The sequence below is a fragment of the Cnephaeus nilssonii genome (assembly GCF_951640355.1).
Source record: "Cnephaeus nilssonii genome assembly, chromosome: 12".
NCBI classification, from domain to species: Eukaryota; Metazoa; Chordata; class Mammalia; order Chiroptera; family Vespertilionidae; genus Cnephaeus; species Cnephaeus nilssonii.
The window spans coordinates 10,150,250-10,176,966 of NC_137083.1; the positions used below are offsets into that span (position 1 = coordinate 10,150,250).

The 26,717-nt window shown below is 45.7% G+C and overlaps 1 protein-coding gene across 3 annotated transcripts in view; it reads left to right on the forward strand.

Annotated features, from left to right (window-relative positions):
- Positions 1-26,717, forward strand: part of JAZF1 (JAZF zinc finger 1) — a 300,096-nt gene that overhangs the window by 150,668 nt on the left and 122,711 nt on the right. Inside the window, exons 2-3 of one of the 3 annotated variants that reach the window (XM_079785955.1) lie at positions 636-825; positions 14,859-14,931. Coding sequence is in view for 1 of the 3 variants with exons in the window: in XM_079785954.1 (XP_079642080.1) it covers positions 14,859-14,931 (73 nt within the window). In the remaining 2 variants the exon portion in view is untranslated. Of the gene's footprint in view, positions 1-635; positions 826-8,697; positions 8,752-14,858; positions 14,932-26,717 lie in introns of those variants that run through there. The other 2 variants (XM_079785956.1, XM_079785954.1) reach the window with 2 other exon arrangements.

The window sequence follows — 26,717 nt, forward strand, 5'->3', positions numbered from 1 at the left end:
GCGCCCTGACGGACAAGCCTTTGTAACCCAGGAGGCGGTGCACGGTCCCTCTCTCCACTTCCCAGGAGAGGAAATCGACTTGCTAGATGCTGCAAGTTAGAAGCAAAGCCAGGTCTAGAACCTGTATCTTCTGGTTCCAAATCTGGAGTTCTTTGAACTCCCGCACCCGGGGAGGAACGGGAGAGAGACACGGGCCTAGAGTTACTATGTCACAGGTCCTGCTCTTCCTCACAGTTGCCCCGGTGCTTCCATGACACAGCGGTGCTTCTATCCACGAAACACCGTTTTAGTACAACAAAAGCCACTTGGCACTTGGGAGCATTGATATGAAATGCAGGATAGGACCAGGCCGCGGTCAGCGTCCAGCAGCATGCACTTGGCAGTCAGACCCGGAGCTGAGGCCTTCTCTCCCAGTCCTGTCCTTTGGGGCTTTTCTGAGCCCCACAGTGTCCTTTGGGAAAGAGCTGGGGGAGAGAGCTTCCCGGAGGGTTTTCATGGGGACTGTCCACTCACATTCTGTATTGACTCCTCCTGGGCACTTGGTACTGGCAGTGAAATCTGTATTATTAGCAGTGCTATTTAAGAACAATCCATCACAAACGTAGTCCCACAGTGTAGACCCTAAACGTTTTCAGACCTGACCACCTGAAATAATGACAGTCAGAGCGACAGTACACGACGTGTCTACCGGGTACCAGCCTCTGAGTCCTGTGCTGCATGTGGCTTGTCTCTTTTCGTCCTCGTGATAACCTCACAATGTGTAGCGACTATGAATGACGACCAGAAAACAGTGACTTAGGCTGAGAAACTTGCTCCAGTCACACAGTAAGTAGCAGATTGTGACCATAACTAACTACCATATTATGTTGCCTGTCTAAAGAAAGTAAAGCCTTACTTAAAAAAAAAAAAAAAAAAAAAAAAAAGGCAACAAGGTCCAGAGAGCTTCCCAGAACTCCTCCACAAAAGCCAAGACTGCCAGGAGCCATCTGCCTGGTGCCAGGGCCTTCCCAGATGCCCAGATTCACACCATCAGCAAGATGGATCTGAGTTGCAGCCCAGCATGCGCCCCTGCTCATTAGCAAGTGAAATGAAGGCTCAACCCGCACAGGATGGGGAGAGATGAATCCCCAACCACTGCATAACCTCTGTGGCCCATGAGCCTGCGCGTGGCGCTCCTGGCTGCTGTCTGGGCCTGGAGAGGGTGGGTGTGGGTGATCCCGGGGCCCGCCAGGCAGAGCTCCGCAGACCAGACCTTGACCCCAGTAAGCTGTGACCGATGTGCGCGCTCATGCTTGATGACTCGTTTAGAATACTCGGGTCACTCTCCGTCCAGATGTTCAGCTATTTCTCTCTGTGCCTTTTTTTTTTTTTTTTACTTTTTCTTATTTTAAAGCAATGATTCAGCTTCCCTGGGAGATGAGAGGTAATACGGGTGATTTCCTTTTGCCAAATCCTTGACCTGCTTCCAAAATGCAAAACTAATATGCCTGGTTATGACCTGATTTGTAACTGAGGTGAATAATAACAGCACAGGAAAACCACACTGGTTCCAGCCAATATGAATTACAGAAAATTCCGAGCCACAGAATACTTGAAGTGATGCGGTCTTATTAATTTTAGGAACACACTGGAAAGAAAGAAAATCAATGACCAAAGAGGTTCCTAGTCGGAGGTCTTGTCAGAACGCCCTTGTGAGTAGATGGAAACAGCTCACAATGCGAGGCTTGCTGGTGCCGGTTGTTTGTGACTTGGTTTTAAAAATACACGAAGACACTAACCTCTCTACATAATGATTAAGCTTGACACTTTCTGTATAGAAAGTAAAAGGCAGGGCTGCGTCTCAAGTGAAGTCTGAATTTAAAAGGTTTTATTGGATGTTAGATTTACTTATAAAACCTTCAAGTTACTTGGAATAATTCACTTCCAGTTTCACAATTGCCCCTTTAGTTTGGAGAAAAACGCAAGCTGTTTGGTTTGAATTTCCCAATCAGTTCGATCCCTTTTCCGGTTTCTGAGCCTTCCCAGAGTCTGTGTGAGTGATGGTCCCCTGCAGTTACATATTGGAATCTTTGGAGACGGGTCCTGGCACCGGATTGTTGTAAAACTGCCAGGTGACACTAACAGGCCCTTCTGACTGAGAACCATTGGTCTCGAGGTACCTGGTGCTATAGAAATGGCTGAAACCAAGTGAAATACAACTTGCTTCTAGGACCCAGAGGCATCAGGTCTTAGGACTCAGCACAGAGGCTTCTTCTCAGCTTGGAATGACCTATTCCAACCGGCTCACCTTTGTGTTTATCCCTGCCATTTCTCTGAGCCCTTCCAAGCGTTTAAATCACAACCAGAGGCAAGCAGTGAGGGATTCCTGCACTTCAGAAAAGCAGATATTTTTTTACACTAGATCATTTAAATCCTCTAGAGTCTGGTCTTCTTGAGAACAGAACCTTCTTGGTGGGGGGAAGGGGCCTTCGGGGTCTATCACCCAATACCTGACATGTATATTGAGCTTTCTGTAAATATTAGTTGATTACTTTAATCTTGATTTTGTTTTCCCAGTTGGGACTTACGTCCTTGCTAATCTTTTTCTCCTCTAGAATCCAAGCTTGTGCTACATTTATATTTTGGTCAAGGGACAGGGATGGAAATTTGTTTAGGTGCAGATGGGAGAGATGCCACGGTTGTATGTAGATTTCAGGTGAATGCAATTCAAGGTGTCAGAACTGCCCTTTAAAGAAAAGAATTGTTGGCAGATGGGGGTGGGATGCGTTACAGGGGGAAAAAGAGGAACAAATGGGAACAGATCTGCATTAATAAATATTCAGACGGAGTCCCACTCTCATGTCAGTGTTTGTAGGTGGTGTTATTACATGTAGTATTGGGTGATGGAAGTTGTGTGCACTCTCATTTTTCACTTTAATTGCTTGCCTGAAAAGATCCTGACAGCTTCAAAGGTTACTGCTGGTTGTATTGTTCATAACTCAGAAATAATATGCATGTGCAATTTGCTTCATTATTGCCCACTAATAACCAATTCTAGAGCAAGTCCTAAAGCCACCAAAGGATCCATAATTTGACACGATGATTTCCTCCCTCACCCCTCTCTCATTTTTTAACTATCCCAATTTTAAGAGTGAGCCACAAATGCGTGGTGATGTGGGTCTGATTTTCTTTTCATGAGCTTAGTATGATAAATTCTTAAACAAACAGAGTTGTGTGTGTGTGTATGTGTGTGTGTGCACGCGCGTGTTTGTGTTTAATCCAGAAAAAGCAAGACACAAATATTATATATTTCAGGTCCAACTAAATAAACTAGCAATCTGGGTGTTCTGGACTTTGGGTAAGATTCAGTTCAGATTGCATAACTGAAAACCCTGCAAATAGCAACGGCTTAGGTAGTAGAGTTTATATCTTTCATTTTCAAAAACTCTACATCAGTCCAGGAGGGGTGGGACTTCACAGGATCAGGGATCCAGACTCCTATTGTGTTGCTTTTCCATGTATGACTTCCATTCTCAAAATTATCTCATATCCAGAGTAGATGCAGAAACTCCAGTCACCCTTTCATCTAGTAAGAGAAATATACCACAAAGAAAGGCACATGACTTTTAAGGGGGCTTCTCAGAAGCCTTAGATCTTATTGGCCAAGAGTTAGTCACATGGCTGTACCTGGCTCAAGGAATACTGGGAAATGTAGTCTTTATATAAGACAGCCATGTTCCTAAGCACTGTGGAAATAGAAAGGGAAAATGACTATAGGGACTCCTCACTTTATTGCACGTCCCAGTTGTTTTGTTTTTTTTTTTTTTCAAATTAAAGTTAAGACCCTCCACCAGCAAAAAGATGATAACTCGCTAAAGGTTCAGATGATGGTTAGCATTTTTTAGCAATGGAGTATTTTTTTCATATTTAAAATTTTTCAATTAAAGTTGACATTCCATATTAATTTCAGGTGTACAACACAGTGATTAGACATTTATATAACTTACAAAGTGATCAACCCAATGAATCTAGTACCTTCCTGACACCATACAGTTATTACAATATTGTTGACTATATCCCACAACAATAAAGGTATGTATATTGGTTTTTATATACTTTATATTGTTTTTTAATTAGGGTTTTCTTGACATAATGCTGTGGTACACTTCATAGTCGGCAGTATAGTGTAAACATAACTTTTATATGCACTGGGAAACCAAAAAATGTGTGACGCGCTTTATTGCTATATTTGCTTTATTGTGATGGTCTGGCACCAAACCCACTGTGTCTCCCAACTATGCCCGTATCTGATGGCAGCCAGCATTCTCTGCCACATTATGTGAATGCCGAGTTTCTAGATTTTCTGTGTGTCATTGTGTCACCGACTATAAAATGGAGATAATCCACAACAGTGCAGAGTTGAATTTCAAAACATTTTATGGGCTAAAGAACTGAGTAGTAGCCACAGCTAACACATTGCTGAGCTAATCCTCATTTCAGCCCTAGGGCCAAAGCACTATCCTTATCGACATTTTACAGGTGAAAAAGAAAAAAACCACACCCTTTAATACTTAAACAGGTTATACTGCTAGTGTTGGCTGAGGCAGTTTGACTGGTGTGGAGCTGCATTATTACCTTAAGCAACACCAAGAGGGGAGCAGCTTTTCCAAGGAGAGGCTCTTCACAGTGGTGAGTGCGAGAGGCTCGGGTACCAGGTCATGTAAAATACTGTCCTCGGGATTAGTTGTGACTCAGTTCCCTTCCCCACCCCCACCCCCACTCTTTTATATGCACGCCCTTGTGAAATTCACTAATTACTTGGTTTCAAATGGGGTGCAACCTCTGGCTTTTCTTTATCTCTGCTAGAATTCTAGTAGACTTAGTCGGCCCTCAAGCAATGCCTACTGATTACTCGGCTGAGCTATATGATAACCAGGGTTTCAGTCCGAGTACTCGGGTTTATACTGTGCAGCGTTGTTTCGTTCGGAGGGGCACTTGGTTTCAGGGCCTGCTGGGATGGGTGGCGCTGGGATGGGATTCTCAGCCCTTCGTTCCTATCTGTACCACGAGTCCTTTATCTCGCTTTGAGGCCCAGACTCCTTGGTTCTGCAAACCATCTCACCACACATCCGAAGCAGACCTCCTTTTCTTGTCTATCAAACCCCTTGACTTTCCACTCACTGCCTTCCTTTTGGTAATGAGGCCCTCAGATGTATAACATCGGAAAGAATCTTGTCTTTCCATTCCTCCTCTCACCAAATCTTACATCTCCAATTCCAGTTTCTCCACCACTCTCCACACCAACACCGGTTATTTTTCTAAAACATGGGCCGTATCAGTTTCTACCTTCCGCGGCCCTCCACTGTCTACAGAATGAAGTCAGCGCTTGGGGAGCATTTCCAATCGTCCGGGACACGGGCCCAGTCTCAGCTGCAGGACTCACACCGGCCTCTTCCCAGTCCCTGCCCGTTTCTGCTGCTGCTCATCTGCTCACACCGTTCTCTGTTCTGACTCTCCATTTCCTCACCTTTTGTGTCTGGAGGTCTGGGTTCAGGCACATGTAAAATCTTCTTTCAAGAAGTTTCTCTGATTCTCACAGAGAACCATGCTTGCTTCCTACATCACTTAGTATCTTTTTCTGAACTCATGCATCATCAGTCTGTCTGAGGCCGTCAGCTGTGAAGTGGGTTGTCTGTCTCGCTCAGTTGTGAATCTGCTGGCTTAGAATTTCCCTTGAGCAAGTAACACACAAGAATTCAGTTTGTCTCTCTGAGGATGAATTCAGTTTCTTTGTCTCCGTTCAGAAGGTCCGAGCTTTTATCTAAGTTCAAACAACCTCTCCTATCATTCTTCTTTTGTAGCTTCCTAACCTGCCCTCTGGCCTCTTGATTTAGACCAGAGCAAACAACAGAAATTGTCATCCACAGCTGTCTAGGAACAAGAGCTCCGTTTCTCATAACATTCACGTGGCTCCAAAGCAGGGTTTCTCGACATTGACCTTTTTAGGCCAGACAGTTCATAGTCGGGGGGTGGGGCAGGGTTGGGAACTGTTCTGTGTGTGTGCTGTGGGATGCTTAGCAGTATCCTGGCTTCTACCCACTGGATTCCAGCAGGATTCTCCCCCAGTTGCCTCCAGACATTGCCAAACATCCTGGGGTAGGGCTGGGGGGGTTGCCCATGGGGTGGGGAGGTGTGCCCATGGCTCAGAACCACTGATTTAAAGTATCTCTAAAAATATTCTGGCCCGGCCGGCATGGTTCAGTGTTTGAGCCTCAACCTATGAACCAGGAAGTCATGGTTTGATTCCTGGTCAGGGCACATGCCTGGGTTGCAGGCTTCATCCTTAGTGGGGGATGCAGGAGGCAGCCCATCAATGATTCTCTCTCATCATTGATGTTTCTGTCTCTTTCTCCCTCTTCTTACCTCTGAAATCAATAAAAATATTTTTTAAAATATATATTTTAAAAATAAATATATTCTGTTACTAATGAATATTGGCTCTTCAGCTCTACTACCCATAGTACCCACAGACTTCTCTCGTGTGCTTTCTGCCTCAAATTTAATGCCATTTTTATGTAATCCAGTGGTCGGCAAACTCATTAGTCAACAGAGCGGCAAACCGCGGCTCATGAGCCACATGTGGCTCACAAGCTGCAGTTTGCCGACCACTGCCCTAATCTCACCTATGAATGACTCCCTATGTCTCACTCCATTTCTTCAAAACCCAACTCAGTTCAAATTAGACCTTCCCAAATTAGACCTATCTGAGCCCTTTCCATTATTCTGAATTTTGCATTATTTTGTAGCCCTCTGAACATCTGTGCTTAACGGGATCTGTTTTTTCATGTAAATGTAGATGCTGGTACAGTCATTTAGACGTGGGTCTGTTTTCCTCTCCTACCTGAACTGTCTGAGCTGGGTGCTTTTCTTTGTGTCTCTTGTGTTACGCATATCCAGGGCCTTCATTTACTCGGCATACATCACAGTGAGCCCTGGCTGAGCATTTGTGGCCTCTAAGATCTGTCCCTTAGGCAGCTTCCATTTTGGTGGGGTGTTGAGAGAGATTAGCAAATATATGTAGTACAACACGCGGTAGAGGTGGTATGCAGGCCAGCACCTTGGAGGATGGGGAGGATTTCCTTGGGCAAGCAGTTGTAGGCAGAAGGGATGAAAGGTCTCTTTCCATAAACAAATACTCCCCTCCAGCCTTGGAGAGGACTTCAGGAGCCTCATTTCCCCGCCTTCCCTTTTGGCCCTTAGTGTCACCCACCAGCATCGATCTCCTCTTGCGGGTACCTGCTATTCCCACAGGAGGGGGAACATGGAAACTCCTATGGTCTTTATATTACATGCTACTTGGTTCCACCATCAGGCTCATTCCTGGGGAAGCAGACATGTAAATGTCTGTGTGCATGCACACATGCATGTTGGATTAAATGGAGCCACATTTTGGCCTTACTCCTGTTTGAAAGAATTTTATTGTTGTATAATCCCAGCACCCCAGTCTCCAGGGCTGCTGTATACGGGTGTGCAGATTTGTGCTTCACAAGCACATCTGGCAGCCACGATGGTCTCTGGCAGGCTCTCTTGTCATAGGTAACAAGGTGAGAGAGAGCTTGAGTGGATAGATTGCTCCCTGTCGCCACTAAAGAGGATGGACTGAGAGTGTCTTAGACACAGGGTTCCACATCTTATACTTAGGGAAAAATAGTCACCCCTCTCAAGCAGTCAATGACTCTAGGAATTTGATCGGTTGGTAAAGAGTTAGAAAGCACTCTAGTAAGAACTGTCTATTTCTAGTAACTTTAAATATATTTTTATTGATTTCAGAGAGGAAAGGGAGGAGGGAGAGAGATAAAAACATCAGTGATGAGAGAGAATCATTGATTGGCTGCCTCCTGCATACCCCACACTGGGGATCAAGCCCGCAACCTGGGCATGTGCCCTGACTGGGAATTGAACACTGACCTCCTGGTTCATAGGTTGATGCTCAACCACGGAGCCACGCCAACCAGGCCATTTCTAATAACTCTAAACTTCTGGCCAGGCCAGATACCGCAGGGCTGCAACGTGCCGTGTTTGTTTATAAATCAGCCTCCCCGCATATTGTCGACAGGGGTCTCGGTTGACTAATGTTTATTCATTCACTTGTGGAGCAAAACTTGGGCTATGAATGTGAACACAAATGCTTTTTTTAATAGATGGTGTTATTGGGCTGCACAGTGTCCCTGACTTTCAGATATTTAACTCGTAAAGTTTACAGCAACACTTAACTGCGTCTGGATTCCACATTGAATTTGGGAAGGCAAGGATCTCACTGTAATTTGCACTGACTGCCCTGTAATGGAAATTATGGCTTGGGAAAAGTTTCAAATGACGTGTCTATAAACGAAGGAAAAGTTGATCCATTTAAAGGCTGGTTATGTGCAATTGTGGGATTTTTTTATTTTATTTTTTTGAAAGGGCCATTGCCAACAAGAAATACGTATTTCAGCAGCTGAAGTAAACTAGCCATGAATTAAAAGTTGGTCTTTGTAAATTGTTGGTTCATCAAATTCAGCCCTGAACATGGAGGGAGTTTAGCAGAGCTGTGCTGGGCTCTTAAGAGAGCTATAAAGGTTGTGTGAGTCCAGTGCTGCGATTGGACGGTGGCCCTGAGCTGGCCTGAGAGGACAAGCAGCTTTTTTATTGGTCAGAACGCTGGCCCAGCGGGACTCGGGACACAGGGCTTGCTGGTCCTAGCCCTGCAGTGAAGTGGGTTTGTGTCAGCAGGTATGTCACTTACCCTTCCCAGCATCCACTTGTCTGTTTCTTGGCTCCTGTCCCCCTCCTCCCCTCCCCACCATTTGTTTGTTTTAGTATCTCCCATTCCTGTTCATGACTTTCCCTCAAATGTCTAATGACCATTCCTTGACTGTTCTTGGCTCATATTTAAGACCGAGGCAATAAAAAGCTGATGAGAGGCTCTGGGTGGAGGCGCGGATGGGGCCTGCTGACCGGGGGCTTAACTGCAGGGAGATCATTTAATTAGGGGAGAGCCAGATGTCCACATCTGGAACTCTCTTCTCCGAGCCCACTTCACTTAATCAGCGAGGAGTCTCCCTGACAGGCTGCCCGTGTCCCTGGGAACGGCGGAGTAGGCGTATTTCCACTGCCACCCCTGTTTCAGCACCGCACAGGCAGGCCGGGAGGTGGCGTGGCTTCGCCCCCACCCGCCGCAATAAAAGGAGTAGCGCAATAGTGAGCGGTAACCTTTTTGCTAGTGGAAGGTCTTGCCTTCAGTTTGTAAAAACCCACTTCTGGGGAGAGCAGTAAAACGAGGTAGGCCTGTACTCTCCCAGTCTACCTCACCTGTGCTTCGTCCCCTGGTTCAGGGTCTCTGGATAATGAACCTTTTCAACAACCCTTCTGTTTTCAGCCCTGATCCTTCCCTTCCTTGCCTGTTGCCGCACATGCCACCTTCAAGTCCACGGCCTCCCTGGGGCTTCGGCAAGCGGGTTCCCCTCCTTCATCATGGGTCTCCCCTGCGGCGGGCACTGGAGATTGTAGCTTCCTCTACTCTCCAGGGGGATCCGTCTTTCAAAGCACTGGTCCGAATACTTACCTGCTGATGTCTCCCTTCCTTCTATCCCTGGGAGTTTATTCCTTTACGTTAGCAGGACTTGGATGGTGAGGGAAACAAATGCCCTTGACCCATCTGCCATGTTTGACCAAAGTCTTCCATTTTCTCATCCTAAAATTAATTTGCATATCCACTCAGTAATTATTGTGCATCTCCTAATGCTGGGCCCTGAGCTGAGTGCCGGAGAGCTGAGGAAGGCCCAGACAGGGCCTCACCGCTGAGAAGCAGGGAAAGGAAATGGTGTGCGGGGACAGAGCCTGTGCAGTGACATACGTACAGGGACAGTGCCAGCCTGAAGTGGTGCGGAGACAGGAGGGGGATGTGACGAGCTGGGCCGGGACGTTGGGGAAGGCCATGCTGAATAAACGAAAACCCTGTGGCTTCGTGAATCCCACTGTTGGGGGAAGGCTGCGACCAGACCGCGCCCATTAATTAGTACCGAGTGAGTCCAAGGAAAAGTGGTGTATCCAGCCCAGATCTTCAAAATCACTCTGCTGGCTGGGTGGGCCTTGGCCTCTCCAGGGTCTTCCAGCTGTAAATGGCCCGCTGCTCCCCACCCACGGCCTCCCAGACTTCCCACGGTTGCCATGCACACTTAGAAAGGAGTCTGGCCTTGGGAAGATCAGAAATTGCAGGCCTTCCCAGGGTGCGTGACATCGCATCTGCCCCTCACTGCTGCCTCCCAGCCTGCGAATAGCTCACTGCTGACAGAGACCTCGTCAGTGTTGTTGAGAGGTGCTACTGCTAATCTCTCTAACTTTTTTTTTTTATATATTGATTTCAGAGAGAGGAAGGGAGAGGGAGAGATAGAAACAGCAATGATGAGAGAGAATCATTGATTGGCTGCCTTCTGCACACCCAACATCAGGGATCCAGCCTGCAATCAGACAAGTGCCCTGACCAGGATTGAACAGTGACCTCCTGGCTCATGGGTCATGCTCAACCACTGAGCCACACCAGCTGGGCTCGACTTCTTTATTATAAGGAATTTCACGTATTTGAAATTCCAGCAATGTGGACCAGCTAGAGCCGTGGTCAGCAAACCACGGCTCGCGAGCCACATGCGGCTCTTTGGCCCCTTGAGTGTGGCTCTTCCACAAAATACCACGGCCTGGGCGAGTCTATTTTGAAGAAGTGGCGTTAGAGGAAGTTTAAGTTTAAAATATTTGGCTCTCAAAAGAAATTTCAATCGTTGTACTGTTGATATTTGGCTCTGTTGACTAATGAGTTTGCCGACCACTGAGCTAGAGCATAGCCAAAGCCCATGAGCCCATCAATTAACCTGTTAACCCAGCAAACAACCTTGATAGTGTTTTCATTGAGGCTTGAAGATCGCACCACAAAAGGCTCAATATGTCATACATTCAGACCCTCAGTTGCCACTGGCTCCCAACACCAGGGACAGCAGGGCTGGTTAACAGGGCCCTACTGATGGACAGGTGGTCTGCGTGGTTTGCCCTCCTTGGTCCTGTTGCAATTCGAATTCCCATTGAGAAGGGGAGGAAGGAGGAGAAGGGTCCAAATGTCCACCTTTCTTATTTCTGTCACCTGCCTGGCTTTTTTCTTCGCCACTGGAAGTTATGGGAGCTTCCATTCATCGCCTGAGTCGGTCCTTACTTTATAGCAGCGTGTCTGTGCGAGGCTGGAACGATAGATGAGGCTTAGCCCTGCAGTAAGGACTCTTCACTGAGAGGACACTGTGTTTTAGACACTTTAAAGCAAGCCCATAGGTTTTTATCGCTTGGGTGTCTTCAAATCCATGTTAATATTTGAATTCTCTTAGCCCTCGGTGAACTTGAACTCTGTGAGTGTGCAAGAGGTGGTATGAGACAGAAAACAGTAACCTCTCAGTGTGGTTTTGGCGATACCCCGCCCTGCTGAAAAGGTTGGTTTCTCTGCCTCTTTTCAGTGATAGAAAAGTGGCAGAGCCGATGTGTGGCTGAAGACAGCAGCCACGTTATAGAAACGCTTGCATCCTTGCCAGTTGCCAGCCTAAGGAGCATCACGTGGCCATGGGAATCCAAGTGTTTCTATCCCATAGCCCATCTACGGAGACGGATTCTATCTCTGGGCAATAGCAGCCAATGTTCCAGTTTCATATTTTTATTGGCATCGTAAACAAACAAGCGGGAGAACTATCTGGGAGGTTGTGGGTGGCAGCCCGCACAATTCATATCGCATTTCTTTTTGTAGCAACTTAAAGTGAAAAAATGCTCAGTGCTGCGGCCCATGGCATATGGATGTCCTTATTGAATTTGGTCATATCCAGTGGGTAGCGCTATTCTCAGTTCATGCTGATAACGTGCGTAATGTAGTCCATGAAGTGGTGAGTCAGGGTCACCACGAACCAGCCAGCCAGGAAGCGTGTGAGGAGGCTCCGATGCTGTGCCCTCCGTAGCGCCAGGCAGCTGCTCCTTATGGGCACCGAGGACCTCCTTTCGTTTTAAGAACTCAAAGCTTTAATGGATGCTCGAAAGGTCGCCCAAGGAAGTATCGAATGTGGACAAGATGTTTTAGGCCTGATGGACGTCTCTCTGCAAGTTGTGCTTTCCTGTCAGGTACCAGAGTCTGCATCCTAGACAAAGAGGAGAATCCTGCCTGAGGTGGTTCCAGACGGTCTTTTTGTCATGGAGAGGGTGGCATTGAGAAGCTTCTGGAAATCCATTTCACCGTTCATAATTTCAGGGCGTGTGAGCCTAAGTCCAGGGAATGGAAGGTGGTGAAACAGAGTAAGAAAACACTTCAAAACCTTGCTTTGCAAATAGAAGGCAAACATCCTTGATTCTTTGTGAAGCAATATTACAAGTTTGTGTGAATGTCAATGGTCAACAGCATTTTTTGGGGCATAAGATACTTTCTTCCCCTTTTCCAGAGAGGTACTGGATCTTGAAGAAGAAGAGAAGAATACAGCCCAGTTCAGTGGTTGAACATTGACCCATGAATCAAGTCACTGGTTCGATTCCTGGTTAGGGCAGATGCCCAGATTGCTGGCTCGATCCCCAGTAGGGGGCGTGTAGGAGGCAGTGATTGATGTTTCTATCTCTCTGTCCCGCTCCCTTCCTCTCTAAGAAAAAGCTAATAAAAATTTTTTTAAAAGAGGGTAATACAAATTGTGTGTGTACATCTATACATACAAACTAATAAAAACTAAAAGTAAAGGTAGCTAAGAAGGTAATATTGAAACTATTTCAAAAATTATATAATTTGGAAGCAAAGGAAAGCTTTACAAGAGGGTTTGTGGGAGTACTGTTTGTTATACTGGGCATCAGTTACAAAAATAAAGGCAAAAGTGGAGGACATAAAAATGTCAATTGGCCTCTTAACTCTTTCCCCTTTGTACACACATTTTAGATTCAGAAAGGAGTTCTTTTCTTTTGAAATAACACACCTTATGCAATCATGCATTCTCTCTGAAGGAATGCGTTTCAATGAATCAGATTCAGGCCCTGTCTCAAAAGCTAAGCGCCTCGAGCATCTATTCCTAAACTTGAAGCAAAATGGTTTTGTGAGGTTTTGAGATGTTTTCCACACAGACATTTGCAATCATCACCCTGTTCTTTCTCATCTTTCTCCTTTCTGTTCGTTTTCCTGGCTTCTGTCTCCACTCTCTCGTGCCTCACTTCGTTAAGCACCTAGGAAGACCTTGCAGGATTGGTCTGTCAGTCACCATTTGCGCACGTGGCCTGCCCAGCATTCCACTGGACCGTTTTTAGGAATAAAACACCTTTCCCCGGTGAGCATTGTTCCACTGCCTCCTCTCCAGTGAGCACGAGTGAAGTGCACAAAGCGTTCCTCTCTGAAATGGGGACATACTTTGGGGCTACAGCAAACTTAGATGAGTGTGAGTATGGGATACGTTTGAAAACCAGGTTTCCCTTGAAGAGTGGTTGGTGTCCATGCGTTTGGAGAAACACGGGGGTAGTTCTAGGCCAATGACCTCAGACCGTCTCAGCTGCAGCGTGATCGTTGTAGGAGAGCAAATGCTGGCCTACTCTCTGTCCTCACTTGTGCTGTCAAACCCTTGAGACCCGACTTGAGGGAGTCATTCAGAGAATCTTCGTCTCTTGTTTCAGAAGTTGGCTTTCAAGGAGCTACAATGGCAAAGACCCAGGAAGCAGGGTTTGTGAATAAAAAGTCCCTGAAATTCTTGGCAGAGGAGAAAGAGGGAAGTGAACATGACGTGATGAACACACCAGGAATAAGTTTGCCACGACTGTCCAGTTTTAATCTGCCAGTGGGAAGCCCTGTCGATGGATTTTCGTGCTGTCGTTTTGCCCCCGTGCTCCTCGCCACTGTGTCTGCACCCCTGCCCATCCCCTGTTAATGCCTTTTGGAGTTAGTGGGTGGATCTTCCTTCTACCACATGCAGGAAGCACTTCCTGTACCAAGGTGCTGGGAACAACATCTGTCATTACATCAAAGCAGGTGTGACTGCCAAGTGCAGCTGGAAGAGTCCTAACAATGAGATGGTTTTAAAGGAGGTTAAAGTGAGAAGAAATCTGTGTGCAGCGTCTGAACCTTTTTCTGAGAAAACAGAAATGTGCTCCTTTTCCTCCAATCTCACTGCATCAACAGTTGTTTTTGCATATTTAGCAGTGCGGGGTTTTCTTTGGTGCTGTGAGAAGCAGCCTTACAGAGGTCGCTATGGTGTTGAATTCTGTCATTTGGAGAGGGAAAACCCCTCTGAAAAACGTGTTATTTGTGTATTCCAAACCAGTATGAGGATTTCTGATCGAGAGTCTAGAAAAGTTATAATAAACTCATTCTACAATTAGAAAGTTGAAGAGCTGCCCTCCGGGACGTGAATCCCAATCCAGAAACGTGCTCAGCAAACAAGAACAATGCCCCGTAGATTTTCAAATTGATGGCTCTTTCCAATGGCAACTAATTTGTTCCAGCCTTGAAGTGAGCATAATTAACAGAGACTTTCTTTCTTAGGCCGATTAACCACCGAAAACCATGCCAACATTGTAACTGTAAGCAGTGAAAACCAATATTTATGAGGGGGATTGTGCAAGAGTTTGCGTGACAGATGGACATTTTATCACTGTTGATGTTTGGAATTCCCTTGAAAAGTAATGCAATATCTTGTTATTTGCGAATGAATGGACAAACGATTGTGCTTTGCTGAGTTTTCTTTAAAAAGAGGTATACTAAATTAATTTTTCTCTCTGTCTAGCCTTTATTACTTTACGTTAGGTAGGCTCATATATTCTGATGCAAAAGCTGAAAATCATAATTGTGTTTTTTATTACAGATACAGATCCACGTGTTTTAGAAAAACAAGAATTACAGCAGCCAACCTATGTTGCCCTCAGTTATATTAATAGGTAAGCCGTTTACAGAATTTATAGCAACCTCATATCTGCCACATGCTTACTTTTTTCAATGTAACTTTTGACAGAGTAGAAAAAAATGTCTTCAGTTTTAAAATATTTACGGGAGATAATTGAAAATCAACCTTTATATGGAATGTTCTTGTGTCTCTGTTGGGGAGATGCAGGGGGTAGTTAGTTCTCTGTGCATGTGGCTGAAAAACGACTGATTTATAAGCTCATTCGGGAACTACTTTGTATGCAGAGTTCGAATAGACTCTTTGGACTTCATAGGGCAGTTTGGGAGATTAATGGATTTATGTTTGAGTGAAACTTTTAAACGCTGAGGTGAAGAGGCATTTTATGAATTAGTGCATTGTTGGAGTATCAGAATATAACACATTGAAATAATTCAGTATCAGAAAGCTATTTAGTAGAAGCTCATCTTTGAGTTAAAACATTGTCAGCAACTGAACTATTGTGAGTTTTTACTGAAAGTGAACATGTGAGCACAAGTTTAGAGAACAGTTAGAACTTGATCTATCAAGTCTGAAAGAGGATGTGGTGTTTCAGCCAACTCAGATAATTTAAGGAGACAGTGATTTTTGGAGAGAACCTGAAATCGGCTTACGGTAAGAAAACTCACAACCCTGAAGAGAGAAAAGCAAAGCACAGCAAACTAGCTTTTTTTGTTTGTTTGTTTAGAGAAATTTTTTCTTTATTGATTAAGGTATTGCATATGTGTTCTTATCCCCCCATTGCCCCCCACCCCCTATCCCCCACCCCACACTCATGCCCTCACCTCCCTGGTGTCTGTGTCCATTGGTTGGTTAGGCTTATACTCATGCACACAAGTCCTTTGGTTGAACTAGTTTTTAATGGGAGCGACAAACCCTGCTCATAATTCAATGCATGACTTTCTATTGACTCTCCCTTGTTTATATACAACGAAGCGTGTGTTTTTAGTCATTGGTACCAGAGCTGAGGTTCAGGGTCTGAAGTGGAAAGTTGGGAATGAGTTACTTGTACTGTTTCATTTTAATGCCTTTTTAGAAAACTTGCTTCAGTCTTGTCTAGAGAGAGCTTTGGAGTTGGCTGTGCTGCATCAAGTTCTTTTATGAAGCGTGTTTTTAAAGGATTCATTAGCATAAGCATTTATTTGCATATCTGTTTTGTGTTTCCTACTTATCAGCCTTTCCTGAAAGTGAGAGAAAAGATCTATAGTTTATCATGACCCATAATTTTTGAGATGTTTAAAGTAGAACACCTTCAAAATCACATCAGATACAAATAAAGATGTATATGTGTTATTTCCAGTGATTAGCATGGGTTTGGAAAAGTCTTTAATTATACATTAGAATTATGTGAATGTTAATTAGCCTAGTTATAGTGAAGGATGGGATAAATAGGCTTGTAGATTAACTGTGGTATTAAGTAGAACTTTTTAATGGTGTGGCTATTGTGTTTTGGGTAAAATATGTTACCTGGATATATACAAATTCATGTGACACCAAGCCTTGTTCTAGTAAGAGTCTATGAGGTTTTCATGTTCATTCTTCCTGATTAAATTGTCAGCCATGATGGCAGCAAGGATCTATTCATTACTCAGGTGTTATACTCACTAAAGAAATACATACTCTGGCCCTAGCCGGTTTGGCTCAGTGGATAGAGCATCAACCTGCAGACTGAAGGGTCCTGGGTTTGATTCCAGTCAACGGCACATGCCAGGTTGTGGGCTCGGTCCCCAGTAGGGGGCGTGCAGGAGGCAGCTGATCAATGATTCTCTTATCATTGATGTTTCTATTTCTCTCTCCCTCTCCCTTCCTCTCTGAAATCAATAAAAATATATTTTAAAAAATATTTTAAAAATAAATACTCTGCCAGGTGTGATTTGGGATACACAAGAAGACGAATAGGGACAAGGGCCACACACAAACACTACCAGAGAACTTGATTCAAGGATGATAATTTAGCATCAACTGCGCAGTGGGATATGCCTGAATCCTAGAGAGTTAGCGTAGTTAGTTGGTGTGAGATTTCTTGGATGAGTCTTCTGGGAGAAAATGAGTCATTTTTAAAAATAATCTTTTATTACTACAGCATTGTAGGCAATTATAAAGTGTAATCAAACAAAAAAATTGTTTAATTAAAATGTCACATTCCTACCACCCAGCTGTCACTACTGATAACACCTTAACACATTTTCAGGTTATAAGAAAACAAACAAACAAACAAACAAAAAAACAGCATGGTTCAGTGGTTGAGCGTTGACCTATGAACCAGGAAGTCACAGTTCGAGTCCCTGTCAGGGCACATGCCTGGGTTGCAGGCTCGACCCCCAGTAAGAGGCATGTAGGAGTCAGCCAATCAATGATTCTCTCTCATTATTGATGTTTCTATCTCTCTCCATCTCTGAAATCAATAAAAATATATTTGTCCTTAGCTGGTTTGGCTCAGTGGATAGAGCATCAGCCTGTGGACTGAAGGGTCCCAGGTTCAATTCCGGTCAAGGGCACATGCCCAGGTTGCAGGCTTGACCCGCAGTAGGGGGTGTGGAGGAGGCAGCCAGTCAATGATCCTCTCTCATCATTGATGTTTCTATCTCTCTTCTCTTTCCCTTCCTCTCTGAAATCAATAAAAATATATTTAAAAAAAAACACGCAACAATAAACATTCACACATTTTATATATATATATATTTGGGGGGAAAACTGTTTTGCAACCTACTCTGTAGTCATTGATCTCTGCTTTTCCATTTCAGCACACTTGAATGTAATCTATATCTAACCCAGATCATATTTAGATTTTCCCAGATAAAACAAACAAATCCTTTAGAGTTGTCTGTCTCATCCAGTGTCGAACCCAGAACACTGCATTGCACCTACATGTTTTTCCCTCGTTTCTTTTAATCTGTCTGGCACAGTCCCTTCTGTTGACAGTGACCAGAGAAGGGCCAGGTGTCCCACAGGAGGCTCCTTCCTCCGGGTTTCCTTTTGGTTGTCTTCCCGAAGAGGTCATTTAGTGAGTTCCTCCATTTTCTGTGTTTGCTATAAACTAGAATTTGGGTCTGGAGAAGACACATCTTGAACCCGTCACATCATTGTATTTAGAGGCCTGAGAAATCAGAGGACTTACCACATGTCATCTTAGCTGGTAAAGTAGACTTGTGTATGGGGATTGACACTTTTACTAGTGATTTCTAGGTGAAGGGGACGGTGTATGGAAGGTTGCCCAGGTTACTAACAACCCTCCTCTCTCGGGATCCCTTTCTAAACAGTGCCACATTCATAACATGGTACTTAACACATGGTAGACCCTCTGGATGTTTGTTTGTAGATGGTAAATAAACACCTAGTAAATGGAAGAGGGCAGAGCAACGGGCAGCAGCATGGAGGAAGCCACGTCTGGCCATGGGGAAAATCTGCTAAAAGGAATCATTAGGGCCTTCATTACAAAAGGGATGCATTGGAAGTCACGAAGCCAGTGCGGATTCAAGGAGAGACCAATGTGGGTTAAAATGTGAAAGAAAGTCTGCTTAACAGCAATATCCTGACTACAGCAGAAAAGAGGACTATAAAAAAAAAAATTGAACAAATAAAATTTTTTTTTTCTTAAACCTCAGGGGAAAGTAAAGTCTAATTTTGCTGAGCAGTGAAGGCAGGAAAAGAATATTTTGCTGCTCGTATATCCATTTATCCAACTCTAATGGACTTTGGGGTGTGTCAAAATTGAGATGAAACTTTCTTTGGCAATAACATTGATTGAAATCAACAGAGTTTGGATCCTTAAAATGGAGCTACCTTTTTGGATTGTGAAAAGAATTGAGTAGAAATTGGATCCTTTATTTATATCTATTTAATGTTGCTTCACTCTCTTGAACATAATGTGTCAAACAAACCTTTAATTCTTTTAAAAATAGATCTGTTACAATACCTGCACAAATTTAAAATAGAAATAGTTTAATGAGAATGAGGGAGCCTGAATGAATTAGTGAAGGTTGTGGGAATAATTCTGCAGAAAAAAAAAGATGGGTATAAATTGTAAGGATAGGAAGTTCTGCTAATTTTGTGATGTGAGGAACAATGACAAGTCTATGTAATGAGAAATTTAATTGTTTAGTCTGTATATTATTTATGCATCTGGAAAATAAAGTGTAAAAGGCAAGAATAAAAACTAGAAGATTTTGAATGAGAGAATATAGAAGAAATAACACTAGAAAAAGCGAAAATAATACTTTTACACCTTGTGCTATGATGATCTCCATTTTACAGGTGCAGAAGTTGAGACTCAAGTTAAATAACTTGACCTAGTTCCCGGGGCGGGGGGGGGAGGGGGAGGGGGGGAGGACCTGGGGAGTCCTGGGTTCAAATCTGCCCCATCAGGCTCTAGGATCTGTGCTCCTAATCATTGTGTAGCCTGACTTGTTGGGCTATCAGAGAGGAAAGTACTAGTTTAGAAAAGTAAGAAGGGAATTTGGAAAACTAATGGAAAAATTGGATAGGACGGTTGGGCAGAGGGAACACATACAAAAATAAGAGTAATTCCCAGGCTGTAAATAATTGGAGGGTAGCAGCCTAGTAAAATGAAACAGTAGGAGACAGCAGAAGCTAAAAATGTTATGAGAGGTGAGCAATAGCTCCTAAATGACATAATGCCACCAGGAAATGAGTGTGCAAGGCACATCCCAGCTTAGCAGGCCTCGGCTGTAGAGGGAAAGGACGCCTTAGCACCTTAGATCGGGAGGAAAGGAAGGGAAAACCCCGGGGCACGCGGGAAACTGCCCTCCACCTCTTCTCAAGGGGGCAGGGGAGCTGCAGGGTGAAGTCAGCTGAGTCTCCATAAGAAAGCTGATGCGAAGCCCTCGGTTGCATCTGGATATTTCCTTCAGGTTATTATGATGTAGTTCAGGTGACAAGATAGAGTATTAATAGCTTGTGGTGCCCCAGAAATGAATAACTGCGATAACTTAAAGATATAACATACATTGTCATGGCTATCAATTATACTATCTTCTCTACAAACTGTTTTTATTAAAATAATATAAATCGAAGTTTCCAAATTAACTTTAAATTTTGTTAATATGTATAGCATTTTTGGGTAAGCTGTGAAGGAATATCATGCCTAGGCACAAGTCGGTACCTTCTTGTACCCAATCCTTGTCATTTACTGGCTAACAAAAACGTAATATTCTTTATACCTAAACGACAGCTCTACTCAAATTCCCTGCACTGCTTGGCACAGTAGCAGTTAGGTCTGACCTCCTAGAAATGGATTTTTATTTAGTCTGGTGTTTGCTATTAAGGTTAAACGGCAAATTCTAAAATGGATTTCATAGAACAGTAATTCCAAGGGGTATTTGCCAGTTTCACATACGCGCTCATGCACACACACACACAACTGAGGTACTCACAGAGGGTTCTTTGGTCGATTAAGTTTGGGAAGTCCAGGGTTAAGTAAAAAGGGTTTCTTTACCACGGGATTATCAGATCCTCTCCTATGCTGATCTCCAGAAGGGACGATGTAATTCTAATATGTACCTGATCTCAGAGCACTTCTTCCTGAAGCATCTGATGGGACTAGTTGCCCACATACGTGTCGGGCATTGCTAGAACTATCATTTCCACCTACATCCTCGGCTCCCCCGAGGGACCCCGGAGCCTTTTGTTCAGGACAGCTTTCCATGCTGTTTCTGATCCAGATACAGAATGCTCTCTTTTTATTCTCATGGTCAATGGGGGAGGAGGAGGACAAAATTGTGCCTTTGCTAACGCCATTAACTTCTACACTTTTTTTTTTTTTTAAACAAGAACAACTTTTTTTATTTTATTGATTTTTTACAGAGAGGAAGGGAGAGGGATAGAGAGCTAGAAACATCGATGAGAGAGAATCATCAACCAGCCGCCTCCTGCACACCCCCTTACCAGGGATATGCCCGCAGCCAATGTACATGCCCTTGCCTTGACCGGAATCGAACTTGGGACCCTTCAGTCTGCAGACCGACGCTATATCCACTGAGCCAAACCGGTTTCGGCAACTTCTACACTTTTAATAAGGATCCATTTACTTCTCATGACTTGCCCGGACACCTAGCTGGCTTTTTTTTTTTTGGCTTAGAAACTGTCACTGTTTACCCCCCAACTGCAATGTAATTCTCTCCTCTCTTTGGGAAAGAGGGCAATAGTATGGCCGCGGGAGTCAGCCAGTTTAGCTGAGTCTTGTCTCTGCTCTTCACAAACTATGTGAGCAAGTTGGCAAGTCTCGGCCTCTGCTTCTTCATCTCTGTTAATAGCAATACCTTCCTTACTGTATCAGGTCAATTAGTGCATATAGAGCACCTATAACAGTGCCTCTGGCACAATGGTATAGAAGAAATAGGTCTTTTTATTCTTCCTATTCCGCTCAAGCTAAGTCACCCTTTTCTCTATCAAGCCATACTGCAAAGGAAGCATTGCTCTGGAGCGGGGCCACAACAGTTCCCACCAGGAAGTAAACTCCGGGAGGCAGAGACATTTCCCGTCTCCCACAACTGTGTCCCCACCCCCAGAACAGTGTCTGGCACATAGTAGACTCAATAAATATACATGGAGTAAATGAATGCGTGTAAATTTGTGTGACAGTGATTCTAGGAACTCTAGGGACACTTCTATGAGAATCCAGGAGCCTCTACTATCCAAGTGCATTGAGAGGGCTGTGTGATGAAAATGGAATGGTAAGCTAGTACAACTTTTATTCAGCATTTATCTGGAATCCAGCATAAAAATATACTAAAGGGTCCCGGGTCCGGGTGAGGCCGTGGGCCCCTGGATCCGGGTGAGCCTGGCCCCAGGTCCGGGTGAGGCCGTGGGCCCCTGGATCCGGGTGAGCCTGGGTCCCGGGTCCGGGTGAGGCCGTGGGCCCCTGGATCCGGGTGAGCCTGGGTCCCGGGTCCGGGTGAGGCCGTGGGCCCCTGGATCCGGGTGAAGCCATGCCCCTGGGTCCGGCCGAGACCAAACCAGAGGGAGTCGGACCTGCATTACCACCATTTGTCCACCATCCAGAGCTGAGGGGTCAGTGCCGACATGTACTCATAAGGAACTGGTGGACATTGATATTGGGTCTCAAAAGAACTGTTGGTCCAGAAAGAAACTCACTACAGACTGATTCATTTGCCTGTCAGCATAACTATTATTGCTCGTCGCACATTCAATTCTTATAAGTAAATCTCTAGTGACACATGATTTCGCTCATCTAGGGGAAATGATGAACAACATAGACTGATGAACAAGAACAGAACCAGAAACAAGGAGGCATCGATCGGACTATCGGGCCTCAGAGGGAGGATAGGGGAGGGTGGGGGGAGGGGGGAGAGATCAACCAAAGGTCTTGTGTGCATGCATATGAGCCTAACCAATGGTTAAGTTCAACAGGGGGTTGGGGCATCCATGGGGAGGGGTGTGGGATGGGAATGGGGGGATGAGGACAAATATGTGACACCTTAATCAATAAAGAAATTAAAAAAAAAAAAATATATATATATATATATATATATATATATATACTAAAGGGTGGCCATCACTGGTTCTTCCACCATAAAGGACTGGACAGAAGTATGAGATAATGGGTTTCAGGCTCAGGATACGAAGCAGGCAGCACAAGACTGAGCTCCCCAAAACAAAGGAAGCGTAGGAGGTGAGTTCTGTGGTCACCGGGCTCACTCCCTGAGGACAGTTTCCTTATTGCAGGAGAGTGAGCTGGAGCTCAGGCAGAGCAGTCCCCCTGAGCTGAGAGAGAGACGGCAGAGCAGTCCCACTGAGCTGAGAGAGAGACGGCGGAGTTGGAGCAAGTAAAGTAGCACAGGGGCATTGGAGATGAGGCATCTGTGCAGAAAGGGGCCATAAAAGTTTGTATGGGGGTCCTTCATGAGTCCATGGCTGAGGGTGGACTATACCTGTTCAGGGTAAGGCTGAGTCTTACCAAAGAGCAGTGGCAACAGGGGTGAGGATGAAACAGTGAGACCATTGGTCAAGCAGTGCTGGTAGGCATTGCATTCCAGCTCAGCCTGCATGAAAACAACTTGTTAATACCCTAATCTTCCAAATGAGATACTAGAAAGACCAAATTAGAAATAAGAACTCTGTCCTACAGGGTTGCCTGCTCTAGAGACACCCTAACAACACCTAAAACCAAGGCCTCATAAGATTTTCAGAGAAAAGACAGAGTTTGGAGGTGAATCCTAACAGAGTTTGGGCTTTCCACAGATTTGACCGAATAAAGTATAAATCTAGGCCAACACAGGTTCAACATGATCAGCCTGCTAGAACAAAAATCACTAGTCTTCATAGGAATGAATCCGATAAAAATATGTCTAATGTACAGTAAAAAATTACTAGACATGAAAGACACAGGAAAATCTAACCCTTAAACGAGAGGGGGGAAAAAATAGTCAATAGAGACCCTCCCCGATGTTAGATTTAGGAAACAAAGACTTTAAAGCAGTCATTATAAGTGTGTTCAAGAACCTAAAGGAAAAATATGCTAAAGAAGAGGTTGTTTTGAATGAAAATAAAATCAGTCTGGATGCTGGGGTGTGTGTTTTTTTGTTTTGGTTTTTTTTTTTTTTTCAATCCTCTTACCAAAATGTGAACTGCTTAATGAAAGCTTTCTTCCTCTTTCCCACTTTTATTCCCACTCCAAAACCTCAGCTAATTCCCCCAAACCCTCATTCTTGCTGTTTCAGTTGGACTCATTTCTGCCAGATTATAGTCTGTCATAGCCTCGTAAAAAATGCTGTAATTAGCCAAGTGTGCACTGGCCTTTTATTTATTTTATACAAACAAACATTTGATTTTTTATTTTTTAATCTAAAGGCAGTAAGCTTTTTTTTTTCTTTTTTCTTTTTTTTTTCATGAAACCACCTGTTTGTGGTCTTCGGAGAGCAGTCATATTTATTACAGTACAAGACATGCGTTTCTCTTTCCCTCCTTTGTCCACCAGATCTGAAGTTCTGCTGTGTGCCCCAGCCCCAGACTGAAGGCTGTGGCCTAATGCATGCCATAAACATGTTGCATGCTGTTAGATCTCAAACACCAGACATCACGCTACCATTTTCTTAGCCTGTGTTTTTATGGACATCGGTTGAAACAAAGCCGAGATGGCTGCCTGCCAGGTTTCCTGGGTAATGTCTCTAACCTGATTTGGCTTGCTCGTTGTGTTCTGCAAAAAACATGCACATTCGAGGGACACTGGGAAGCTAGAGGGAGCCCTTACGTGGCATTCTGGCTTGCTCCGACAAGTAGCTTGTGCTGCTGGCGTAAAACACAAGGTAGAAGAGGGGAGTCTTGGCAGAGCTGGGGATCTGATTCGCTTGTTAGGCCTCCTGGAATAATTTACTTTGTCATCTACAGTTTGTTCTCAGGGCAGTTATTGTTTTAAGACAAGTTGCTTCTACAACTCAACATCAGACCATCTTTTTAGTCTTTCTTATCGCCACCCATCAGTATTTATGGCATCTTCATGTTATGCATCTTCCCATCCAGTTCAAAGCTGCATTACTCTCTTTTCTTTTTCTTTTTTTTCCAAAATCTTCCCACTTATTACAGGCCAGTAGAGATTCAGTGATACTGAAACTATCTAAAATTAGACTTCTATTTCCTTTGCCCTGCTTTGTAGAAAGCCATTGATTAGACTTTGTCCTAAGCAAGAGCTGCTCTACTTTCAGTGTCTCCACCTGGAACATTTCCCTGTTGACCAGAGTCTCCATGGCCTCCTCCTTTTCTGCCACATTTGCCTTGAGACTTCTAAGGTCTCAGCCCTTCTTCCTTGCCTCCACATGCAGGCTGGTTGCTAGATACTAACCTTGAATTTACCATTTTAGATTAATTCCCGTGCTCCAATGTCCTTGCCCACCCATTGCCTCCAATCTCAGCCTCAGATGCATTTGTCTCTCTCTTCGGGCTAGCAGCTGGGAGGCACTACAGAAAAGCACCTAGCAGTGTGATTCATCCCATCTCAGCTGGACCCTCAAGACTGTCCTGTAAACCTTCATCCCTAGTTAAACCTTGCTGAATTGATCAGTTTCCAGTGTTTTCCATTTCCAGGTTCAGTCTCAACTTCCCTCCCTCATCTTCGAATTCATCTGGGTCTTTCATCCATGTTCGCTTCATTTCTCTCCCTTGTTCAAAGCTGGCACCATGGCCTGTCCTCCACAGCCATCTCTGGTCTCTGTGGCCTCAAACCCCCTCTCCTCTGGCTCCTGTAAGTCACACCACAATGTTAATGTAATAGCGAGTACCCATCTACATTCTTCCTCAATGCAGGCATCCTACATAATAAAAGGGAAGTATGCAAATACATCACTCCGCTACGCCCACGATTGGGCCAGCAGGAGGCGCGGGGGCGGGACTTGGGGTGCCAATCGCGCTGGCAGGAGGAGCTGGGAGCGGAGACTCGCAAGTGATCCCTGGCAAGCCGAGCTGGCTTGGGCTGGGGGATCTCAGGCCGCCAGGCCTTGCCCCCAAGCCGAGCCAGCTTGGGCTGGGGGTGCCTCAGGCTGCCAGGGCCTGCCCCCAAGCGCGATGGCTCTCAAGCCAGGCCGGTTTGGGCTGGGGTCTCAGGCCTCCAGGCCTTGCCCCCAAGCCGCGCGATGGCTCTCAAGCCCCGCCGGTTTGGGCTGGGGTTTCAGGCCGCCAGGCCTCGCCCCCAAGCCGAGACATCTTGGGCTGGGGGTGTCTCAGGCTGCCAGGGCATGGCCCCCAAGCGCGATGGCTCTCAAGCCCCGCCGGTTTGGGCTGGGGTCTCAGGCTGCCAGGGCCACGCCCCCAAGCCGCACAGGCTTGGGCTGGGGTCTCAGGGCGCCAGGCCTCACCCCCAAGCCGAGCCAGCTTGGGCTGGGGGTGTCTCAGGCTGCCAGGGCCTGGCCCCCAAGCGCGATGGCTCTCAAGCCCTGCTGGTTTGGGCTGGGGTCTCAGGCTGCCAGGGCCACGCCCCCAAGCCGCGGGATGGCTGGCAAGCCACACAGGCTTGGGCTGGGGGAACTCAGGCCTCCAGGCCTCGCCCCCTAGCCGCTTGATGGCTCGCAAGCCCCGCCGGTTTGGGCTGGGGTCTCAGGGCGCCAGGCCTCGCCCCCAAGCCGAGCCAGCTTGGGCTGGGGGTGTCTCAGGCTGCCAGGGCATGGCCCCCAAGCGCGATGGCTCTCAAGCCCCCCCGGTTTGGGCTGGGGTCTCAGGCTGCCAGGGCCATGCCCCCAAGCCGCGGGATGGCTGGCAAGCCACACAGGCTTGGGCTGGGGTCTCAGGCCGCCAGGGCCACGCCCCCAAGCCGAGCTGCTTGGGCTGGGGTCTCAGACCGCCAGGGCCTGGCACCCAAGCCGCATGATCCCTGGCCGAGGCGGCTGCCTGGGCTGGGGTCTCATTCCTGCAGGGCCGGGCACCCAACTGCATGATCACCCAGCCAGCAGCAACGGCAGGGTGGTGCACCCCCACCAAGCTATCTTCAGGCCAGTGAAGGCAGCCTGGGCTGGAGACGCACACCCCCACCGGACTATCCACAGACAGGCTGAGATGGCAGCCTGGGCAGGGGTCTCAGCTTGGCTGGACTGAGGCAGCAGCCTGGGCTGGGGTCTCAGCCTGGCCAGGGCCCCATCCCCTGCCAGCGGTGGCAGCCTGGGGTCCCAACCATTGAGTCACATCAGCCAGGCAGATATGGAGGAACCTTAAATGTTTCTTTTTTTTATAATATATATTTTATTGATTTTTTACAGAGAGGAAGGGAAAGGGATAGAGAGCTAGAAACATCTATGAGAGAGAAACATTGATCAGCTGCCT